This window comes from Tarenaya hassleriana, unplaced genomic scaffold, assembly GCF_000463585.1.
Source record: "Tarenaya hassleriana unplaced genomic scaffold, ASM46358v1 Cleome2, whole genome shotgun sequence".
In the NCBI taxonomy this organism is placed as follows: domain Eukaryota; kingdom Viridiplantae; phylum Streptophyta; class Magnoliopsida; order Brassicales; family Cleomaceae; genus Tarenaya; species Tarenaya hassleriana.
The window spans coordinates 2,857,191-2,867,262 of record NW_010965372.1 but is presented as its reverse complement, the minus strand read 5'-3'; the positions used below and the strand labels follow the sequence as shown (position 1 = coordinate 2,867,262).

Here is a 10,072-nt window from a genome sequence, read left to right as displayed (position 1 = left end):
CAAGTTAAATTCGTTAACATAAGTAAGAGTTGTATGAACATTAGTACAATTTGTTCATAAGTTGTCATGAAACACTAGTATCACTTATGAAATACATTTGCATGAGTGACTTGAATATGAAAATTGAAACGAACATGATTTTAAAGTTGTTATTGATGTTAAAATCCATGATTAATCACTGCATAACTATGCCAAATCACTAATTCGATAAATTTGACCTATGTGACCCATGTGACCCATGTGACTCACTCGTGACCCATATGACCCGTGTGACCTGTGTGACCCGTGACTCATGTGACTCATGTGACCCGTGTGACCCATTGGACTTATGTTTTTTTCTTTCTCTTTTCCAAGCAAAAGTAGAAGTAAAATCCAAAATACGAAAGAGTTTACAAAAACTGAGTTTACAAACTACGAAAGAATTCACAATAAATAACGGGTTAGTTGTACACAATTTTACCATTACAAAATACATCAATAACCAATTTTTCACGGATCAATGGTATGGTCTCATCGCATATCGACATGAATTATGCTCCCTTGTTCAAACCAGATATAAGTGCGTGCTCAATGATCGAGTACCTCACGGACACACCATTGAACACGAACCACAACTCATTCTCGTCTTTCGCTTTAACAGAGCGGTTAATAAGAACTTCCGCATGCGTCATCTTTAACTGTGGTTCCCATTGCGCGTGAAATAGATATTAGAACTGTGATTCTTTCTCGAAGTACATCTATTCATCCTATGTTAGTACTTCTTTAAGCGTCTTCAGCGTCTCATAGGGATAACACTTCGTATTGATCTTCGAAAAAACTGAATGTCTTCGAATTTGTAGATAAATAGAAGCTGCAAAATAAAATAATTGTTCGTCATTGTGATCTTTGTGACCTAGGATCTAGGACCCGTGACTGATATGACCCATGTGACCTGTGACCCGTGTGATCCGTGTACGATGTTGTGAGTTATACTATACTATTACCATATAAATTCCTGTGACTCATGCATGTGACCTGTGACTCACATGAACTTGCACCTTAGGAAATTATTAAACTTTCCAAGGTATTCCGAAATCCCACACCCACACTCTAACTTTCTATTTCGAATTCCTAAAACCCCAATTATATTTTTCAAAACAAAAAAAACCTTAACTTTATATTCAGAAATCCCAAAAATCTAATTTTCAATTTCGAAATTCCTAAACTCTAAATTCCTATTTTGTAATCTCAAACCATCCAATAAGTTTAATGATTTTACTCCAGGATCAGGTCACAGAAGAAAAAAACGGAGAAGAATATGCAAAAAAACTTACCGTTTCTAATGGGAGATCTTTGTCCAACGATGACGAAGATGAACCAGTCTGAGATGCAGACGAAGACGAAGCAGAAGACACATGTGTTCTTGGATCCATGAGTGTTTGATTTTTCACACAAATCGCAAGAGAGATACCGAAATTGCAAGGAAAATGGTCTCAGTTTCTGAAAATCGAAAGAGAGAAATAGCGCAAGAGAGAGAGTTTTCGAAATGCTGCAAGAGAGAGAGATAGGGTTGCAAGAGAGAGTGGGAGTTTACCGAGGGAGAGAGAGAGAGTGGAGAGAGAGAGAGTTTTCTGCAAGAGAGAGAGATGAAGTTGCAAGAGAGAGTGGGAGTTTACCGAGGGAGAGAGAGAATGTTTATTTTTTAATTCTTAAAAAGTTAATCATTTTTTAATTGGAAAAGTATGTCCCTTTTCGTCTTTTATTTAAAATTGAGGGATATACATGTACTTTGATCATTTTATCTTTTATTTTTTTTAGATTTATTTTTTGGAAGGTATGCTATGAAGTATGGGTAGCATTTTAAGGGCATTTTTGCTATATTCCCCACTTAAACCCTTCTCGTTTTGTTTCCATGAGCTCCAGTAGTCGCCGATTCATTTTTCCCAGAAAAAAAAAAAACAATCAGTAATTCTCTCAGGCAACCTGGGAAGAAAGGGTTGATTCGATCGAAAGAGGTAATTTGAAGCTCTTCGTACCCAAGTTTTTGAGATTTTGTTGTGTAAGAAGTGCGTAGGTTATGCAGTTTCATCAGATACGGTTCTCGGTTAGCTTTTTTCATTGGTTCTCGGATTCAGAAAATGGGTAGTTTCGATCATTGTTTCTGATGCTGGAGGAGGCGATTGCTCGTGTGGGTAATTTTGCTTGGATTCTCTTATTTGGTGTCCCAGGATCGTCGAAACAATGGCCCGTGTTTCGCAAAGCCGAAACGTGATTAGCCACATAGCCGCAAGAGGAACGAGCTTCCAGAAATCTGACAATACGATGATGCACCATCCGCTACTTTTCGCATGCCAAGGCGTTCGATACAGAAGATTGGAGGTTATTCTCACGACGGTCAGTCTTCTGATCCAGAAAGTTACAGTTTAGATTGATGAATGGGAATCATTAACGATGTCTGTTCTATCCAGAAGTGTTTCATGTGGATTCGTTTTGCTGCTTCTCTTCGTGTGTTGATTTAGTTTTGGATTTGGTTTAATGGGTCCCTTTGCAGAACATAGAAAAGCTTGGGAAAGCCGGCGAGACAGTGAAGGTGGCTCCGGGTCACTTCCGCAACCACCTCATGCCCAAACTCCTGGCTGTCCCTAACATAGACAAGTTTTCTCATCTCATCCGAGAGCAACGCAAGGTACTTGAGCTTGGAATTTGTACCTTCTTTCAATTTTTGCTGATTTTGATTTGTTTTTGTGGGTCGGTTACCGTAGGAGTTTATAGCATTATACGTATTTTCTGGTTGATTCTCTTTCTTCTTCTTCCTGTTGGGGGTTTGGTTTTGATTACGGCATCAAGCTGATCGTTCCAAAACCAAAACAAATGTTTTTACAGTGTTGCATTTGATATTTTGAGATGGGTTTCTTCCAAAGTTTGATTCTTTTCCTGATTTCTGATTAGATTTACAAACGCGAAGAAGGTGAGGAGGTTAAGGTGGTCCAGAAAACCACTGAAGACACGACAAAGGAGTATGAAAAGGCTGCTAAGCGTCTTGCTAATGCCAACCTGGTATTTAAGTTAACTCCCAATAGGCAATGTTCTTGTCCTTTTGCTTCACTGGAAACTTTAAAGGACTTGAGATCAGACAGGTACTCAGGAGGTTGGTTGACAAGGAAAAGTTCCGAAACCGCTCTTCAAAAGATGACAAGCCAGATGTAAGAACTCCTGTGACAAAGGAAGAGATAGTTGCAGAGGTAATATAACATCTTTGATAATTATACACGGGATTCCCGGGTGAGTAATGGTAATAGGAACAGAGCAGAAGTGAAAAATGCTTATTTGTGTAGGTGGCGAGGCAGCTGTGCGTGAAGATTGAACCGGAGAACGTTCATCTGACATCTCCTTTGACGTCTTTTGGAGAGTACGAGGTGCCTCTGCGTTTCTCCAAGTCTATCCCTTTGCCCGAGGGTAGCATTCAATGGACTCTCAAAGTCAAAATCCGTGGCAAATGAGCTTTCGACCTCATGTCCTCTCCGAGATGGTTCTTGTTTCAGTCGTAGCCATGGCCAATTTAGGTGCTGGAAGTTCACTTGTTTTCATATCATACCCCCTTCATTTTGTTATTTAATTTGATCAACATGTCCGTCCGTCCAGGTTAACCGGGCCGGTTTTGTCCGGTTTTGAGTTTGTCACTCGGTTTAGTTACAAGTTTGCGATCTGTTTTCTGGTCGGCCAAACCGGTTTGAGAAAGACTGCATTTGGAGCCTTGAAGCTTCGGTACGGTGAGTCGGCTCTCTGTGTCTTTTTAGTACGTAACTCTCTGTCGGATGATAATTAAATTGTAAGATTCCGTGACATGTATTTGGAATGTGAATAATATATGTCTTGACATAAAGATATTAGGGGAAATCGTATATTAACACATAAACTACATGATTTCCAAAAAAAATATTGCAGCTCTTTAGCTTCTAAATTAAAATTTGATTTCCAAAAATCATTATGTTGCGAAGTTTTGTTTTTAAATCGTTTCAAAAGTGTAGAATTGAATTTAATGTTTTTTAAAAAGTAAAAAAGTAGTGGCACCTCATAATTTGGATCGGCTTTTGCCATAAATGAATGGAAGTTCGTTTGGTCAGTCCAATCTTATGAAAGCGATGCAATAGATTTTGGGTAAATTTCTACATTACTTGAGACTAGGGGTGACCATTTCGGTTTTCGGTCCGGTTATTTCGGGTTCGGTTATTTCGGTTATAAAAAAATCATACCCAAACGGTTATATAGATTTAATTGGTTCGGTTCAGTTCGGTTTCGGTTCGGTTTGACTCGGTTTTTGCATAATAAAATTATAACCAAACGGTTATATTTTTTGGTTTATTCGGTTCGGTTTTAGATCGGTTCGGTTCGGTTATGATATATATTTTTTAAATAAATATTAATCCTATATAAATTTCAAAATATCTATTTAAATAAATAAAATTATAAAAAAATCTAAAAACTTCAATAATTAGGATAAAAATTAAAAGGGATAATTCCATTTAAAACCCTGTACTTTTCTCTTGTCGCAATTTAAACCCTATACTTTTTTTTATCCAAAAAAATATTATACTTTTAAAAATTGGCAATTAAAACTCTATATTTTTAAAAATTGGCAAATAAAACCCTGAACGAAAAAATATATTATTTAATGCTGACATTGCATCCTAGTCATCTGCCGCATCATCAATCCCTAATATTTAATAATATTAATTAATACAAAATAAAAATAAAAATGAAAATTTAAAAATTATATATATTCATAAAAATTACTTGAGACTTGATGCGTATAGATAAGTTTTTTTTTTTGTTTTTGGTATAACTAGGCCATATATTACTATTAGGAATGTCAATCGAGCTGACCTGGTCCAAACTCATATTCGGTCCAAGGTTTCGGGTTTGGGTTGGACCCGATCCAATTTTTTTATTTAAATAACCAAAACCAAAACTCAACCTTATAGATTTGTTTGGGTTAGGCTGGATTGGTCTTACCGTTCAAATTTTTCTTTGCAAACTTTTTATTATTTAAAAAAAACCGGGTTTTCAAACCAATAAGAAATTCGATTTGAATCTAACCCAAAAGTCTAAGTTTTTTCGAATCAATATATTTAAATCCGAAATCCGATATTTTCAGATAGAATTGGGACGGGTGTCGGAGCAAACTTGAAACCACTTATTAGCACTGCGATATGATTTTTCAAATTGAAGATAGTGTATGACACATGATGATGTACATCCACTTCCACCGTACAAGTGGACAGGACAAAACCAAGTTCGATCTTATAACCAATTTTTTTTTTATTTTATTTTAAAAAAACTCTGCCAAAAATTAATGGGAGACACCAAATCCAATTAGACGTGTTCCCTATGACTAAACTAGGTATATAATCCTCCACATAATTTCAAGATTTTCAACGATATATATGTAACACCTTTCACCATTTATAAGAAAACACCCATAATGTCTTTATTTAACATATCCATAGAGTCCCACGAACACAAGAAAAGAAACCCTTCATATCATATCATAAAGTATAACTATATAACTTAATAACAAACATAGGGCATGCTTGTCATCAACCATCCCCTGCACGAACACGTTCTTAAAGGGATGGTACGTTGATCTCGTCCTCATCAAGGAAAAAAAAGATATACATATATATTATATATTAATAATGCATAGATTTAAGTTGCATGTCACGCATGCTTATATATATATATATATATAAGAGAGAGAATGTATCAGGCCTTGCCTCCGGGCTTCCTTCTAGGGTCGTGTTTGGGATTGGGTCCTGCGTCGTCGTAGTCAAGCGTCGACTCCAACATCAGCTTCCTATTATTCATCTTCATTTCCACTTTCTCAATCTGACCAAATAAAAATCCATGTTTTTAAAAAGTTCATAGGATCAGTGTGTGTGTGTATATATATACACACATATATATATATTGAGCTTATATATACATACCTTGTAGAGTATCTCGCCTCCATGCTCACTCGGGTGTTTGATGAGCATTCCTATACAAAGGAGCATTCATTATCAAATCATAGACTAATTCTCGAGCATTTTGGATGCACAATGCGATAATTGAAATGCATGAAGGAAGAAAAATGTTAACTTTATATATACCTTTGGAAGGAGAGAGAGAGATGAGAATGAGAGGAAGAAGAAGGAAGAGAGGTTTGGTCCTAAGAGGCATAGTGAAGGGCTTTGATGATGATTGTATATACCTCACTCTTCGCTTTGGGGAATCTTAAAGGAAACTTCGGTTGAGACGAGAAGAGGGCAGTAGCGTACCGTTTTATATTCTCTCTCATGTAATGTGATGGAAACTATTGGCCCTCCTTGATGATGATGATGATGATGATAAGATAACCCATTAGTCTATGTTTATAACTTTTCATATATATATATATGTGTGTGTGTATGTATGTATAGCCAAGAGAGCGTGTAAAAGATGGTTTTTTTTTATGAGTCATATCGATTTTGAGACGAGTATTTGTCGTACTAAGAACCAATATAAAAGTTGAATACAGTAGTGCAGTGCAGGGTAACATCAAACTGTTGGAATAACACACTAACAAAATGAATGATGATGATGATGATGATGATGATGATGATGATGATGATGATGATGATGATGGCAATCACTCATTTACCCGCAAACCCCTAAAAAAGAAGAGGAAGAACAAAAGTCAACTGAACGATTCAATGAATCATGGGTATGCATGCGTATGGACAAAAGATCATCATCAAAACCTATAATGAAGTTGCTTGCAGTTGCATTGCATGACCACAATTTTCAAAACATACCTTTTTTTTATGTTTCTTTTCCTTATAAAGCTAAGACAAATACAAAAATATCAATTCACATATTTTTTTTTCCATATTCAAAAAATAATATAGTGTTTAAGCTGAAAACACTAGCTAATACCAATTATATATTATATCTATTGTAGAAAGGAAAAAAAGATTTGATTTTCCAATTCGAAATTAAAATGGGTATAGTTTCTTGGAAGTATAATAGAACTGATTAAACGATTATTTTTCCATCAACTGTGGTAACTTTTCAAATTACTCTTGAGCCCATTGTTTTCACCATCCTCGTGTTTTGGTCCATGGTTTATGTAGTGCACCACATGTGAACATTAGTCAAACTAATACCATATTAGTGATATCATATATATATATATGAAAAGAATGTGAGGATCATAATGACGAAGTTAATGTTATATTCAGAGGAGACAGCTAAAAATGTTTCTTGATTATAATTAATTGAATAATTATATATTTTTGTTGTTGGAAATGGGTCCATTGTAAAGTATGATGGAACCATACCAAACTCGTATTTATGATTATATGCCTTTGCTCGTACTGATCATGATATTTATAACCCAAAGTACAATTATATTTGGCTTAAGGAGCTAAATAAATGTTATGGGTACCCAATAATTTTTTTAAAAAAGTGTATGTATATATACAATAATACTCTTCAAAACTTTTGTGTAAAAAAATACCCCAATTGCTCCTCTTAAATTTGCATCTTGATATATATATATATATATATATATATAAAAACTCAAGCAGCAAATTTGGAAACTTTTCCATTTGGCCCAAAGCTTGATTTTGTTGGGTCAAATGTGGAGGTCGTTCTCTTAGACTCTTTTAGCTAAGAGCCTCGCTATATCCCCCTTGCCCTAAATTTGTACTTAGTTATTCTTAATCGTTGATGTTATAGAACATAGTTTTTGTTATTAAGTAGACGTAATTTTAGATTTTCTAATTATTTTTAAAAATAATGGCACTTTTATTAATCAAAACTATCGAATTCCCATAAACTATTAATAACAACGCAGTTTTAATCATCAAGATTTAAAATATTAATTATATTTCGACTATTAAAAAATTATATAACCTTTTTTAACATTTTTTTTTTAAAATTTAAAAAAATGTTAAAACTTTAATTATTAAGAAACAGCTAACAAAATGAATGGAATGATAGAAAATATGAGTTACAACAGAAAATTGAAAATATGAAAAATATGAAAGTTGACTAATTTAAGATGCTAGATTCAAATTCCAATTCCACTATATTTTCACTTTTAATTTTTTTTTTTAAATCAGAATAAAATCCATCCTAAGATTAGTTCATTAAAAAGGATTTGGTTGAATCTCTCCTTTTCTCTCCACCCCATCACATTCCACTATATTCTTCTTTTGTGAATCGTAATCAATAAGGTGGAGTGGAAAACTCCCACCACATCCTCTCACACCTTTTTTTTTTTAATGGCAATCAAATAAACTTCTTTTCATTATGTTCTATAAATTTCGTCACATTTACAACGCGATTTAAAAATAATAATAATTTTTTGGTTGTAATTATTTTAAACCAAATCTGTTCCGTTTCTGAATCTTTATAAATTACCTAAAAATAAATAACGAATATATATATATATATATATATCCATTGTGTCGAATTTGCGTTGTTTATGTTTCATTTTTTCCCGACGCAAAATTCTGTCACTTTTAATATAGGTAATTGCCATTCTTAATAGTTTTGTTCCATTAAAATGATTATTAAAAATATCTTAAAAAAATAAACAGTTTAGAACCAAAGGGCAGAAAACAAGTCTTGAATCATTCGTTACTTTGAATTTAATTTCACGAAAATTGAACTATCACAGTGTAATTTTCATTTGATGTAAGCCCATTATATATACATATATATATATATATATATATATATATATATTCATTTCCTAAAACAATATACCTCTTTGCCTTAATGGTTTTGTTGTACCATTCATGTGTAAATCCGTTTTTTTAAATCTAAATTAGATATATATAAAGAAAACCCGAAACTTGCATTAATATGATTTACTTTACATTTTTAAAAAAAAAATTATATATCCACTTTATTTATACTTGAAAGGGTTAGAGGAAATGGCAAAGATACTTCCATTTGTGCTATGTTCACACAAAAGCTTCATGTAAGTCAACTGAGATGGAGACAGAGACAGAGTGAGTGAGTGTCCTGCAATTGACTCGGTCAGCCATTTACTCAGAGACCACTACCTCAATTTTTTTTATTATTATTAAAATGTTTGAAGTACTTGGAATTTCATATTTTATTATAACTCTTTCTTAATTTCATGGAAAAACAAATAATAAGGGTAAATTGGGTAATGACGAGACAAATGTGTCGGCAATTATTGATTAATTAAAAATAAATAAATTAACAGTAATTGCTTTTCTTTTCTTTTTTGGGAGGGGGAATTCTCGTTGTCCCAAAAAGCGGGTTTAACGAGTAGAACAAATAATAATAATAATAATAATAATAATAATAATAATAATAATAATAATAATAATAATAAAGAATGTATTCATCAGAACAAAATAGGTATATTATATATATATATATATGGTTTTGATGAATACCATAGATAACCATAACTCAATTATGAATGGATATACATTGCATAATTTATTTTAAATAATTCAAAAATTTATCGAATTTTCGATCTAATTATATTTTTAGAAGATTAGAAAAGTCCAAGAAAATATCCTCCTAAAAAGTAGAATATCTGATCTCCATTCTTTTTTTTAGTGCCTCTGATATATAATTCATCTTGGATCATTTCATTCTATCTTTTTAATATCATAAAATTCTATATCATTCAAGTGATGATTATTTGCCAAATTTATATATCCGTATACAGATAATTTTGATGCATCACAAATTCATTGTTTTTGAATTCCAATCAAACCACAATAATTCGATTATCGGGTAAATATAAATAAGTAATATAACATCTGTTATCATAGTTAAATACGTATCGACATTTAAATCAATATAAACTCTAATATTACATAAACTTTCCATAATTTTCAATATTAAATTGTTGAAATGTTTAAATTAAAAGGTGCTCGAGTTATTAGATGTGCATGCAAATATGTGTAGTCAAAACATATAACTAAAAAAATCTAAGATTGAATGGTTCAATCGATAAACATGGGCGGACCCACGTACAAAGTAATAGGGCATATGCCTCCACTGTTAAATTAAAAAAGGT

The 10,072-nt window shown here is 33.0% G+C and overlaps 2 protein-coding genes across 3 annotated transcripts; one reads left to right on the top strand and one right to left on the bottom strand.

Annotated features, from left to right (window-relative positions):
• Positions 1-1,866: 1,866 nt before the first annotated feature.
• On the top strand, positions 1,867-3,880 carry LOC104811910 (50S ribosomal protein L9-like). 2 transcript variants are annotated; one of them, XR_771539.2, is made up of 7 exons: positions 1,867-1,994; positions 2,208-2,373; positions 2,531-2,665; positions 2,929-3,036; positions 3,117-3,221; positions 3,315-3,542; positions 3,622-3,880. XR_771539.2 is itself a non-coding variant. In XM_010538773.2 (6 exons), exons 2-6 carry the CDS (start codon positions 2,221-2,223, stop codon positions 3,477-3,479), a joined length of 666 nt encoding a protein of 221 aa, XP_010537075.1. In that variant the 5' UTR covers positions 1,868-1,994; positions 2,208-2,220; the 3' UTR covers positions 3,480-3,880. The 2 variants fall into 2 exon arrangements, 1 of the variants encoding a protein (XP_010537075.1); XM_010538773.2 differs by having other exon boundaries at positions 1,868-1,994; positions 3,315-3,880.
• A 1,561-nt stretch (positions 3,881-5,441) lies between these two features.
• On the bottom strand, positions 5,442-6,336 carry LOC104811909. The gene is made up of 3 exons (XM_010538772.2): positions 6,129-6,336; positions 5,967-6,016; positions 5,442-5,865 (listed from the first exon to the last, which is right to left on the bottom strand). Exons 1-3 carry the CDS (start codon positions 6,196-6,198, stop codon positions 5,743-5,745), a joined length of 243 nt encoding a protein of 80 aa, XP_010537074.1. The 5' UTR covers positions 6,199-6,336; the 3' UTR covers positions 5,442-5,742.
• Positions 6,337-10,072: the final 3,736 nt, after the last annotated feature.

Bases quoted from the DNA above. Each gene is read 5' to 3' on its own strand.
- LOC104811910 (XM_010538773.2), top strand. From the start codon at position 2,221: ATGGCCCGTGTTTCGCAAAGCCGAAACGTGATTAGCCACATAGCCGCA. The intron at 2,374-2,530 runs GTCAGTCTTCTG...GTCCCTTTGCAG, and splicing joins TGGAGGTTATTCTCACGACG to AACATAGAAAAGCTTGGGAA. The intron at 2,666-2,928 runs GTACTTGAGCTT...ATTTCTGATTAG, and splicing joins TCATCCGAGAGCAACGCAAG to ATTTACAAACGCGAAGAAGG.
- LOC104811909 (XM_010538772.2), bottom strand. From the start codon at position 6,198: ATGCCTCTTAGGACCAAACCTCTCTTCCTTCTTCTTCCTCTCATTCTC. The intron at 6,017-6,128 runs GTATATATAAAG...TCCTTTGTATAG, and splicing joins CTCTCTCTCTCCTTCCAAAG to GAATGCTCATCAAACACCCG. The intron at 5,866-5,966 runs GTATGTATATAT...TTATTTGGTCAG, and splicing joins GAGGCGAGATACTCTACAAG to ATTGAGAAAGTGGAAATGAA.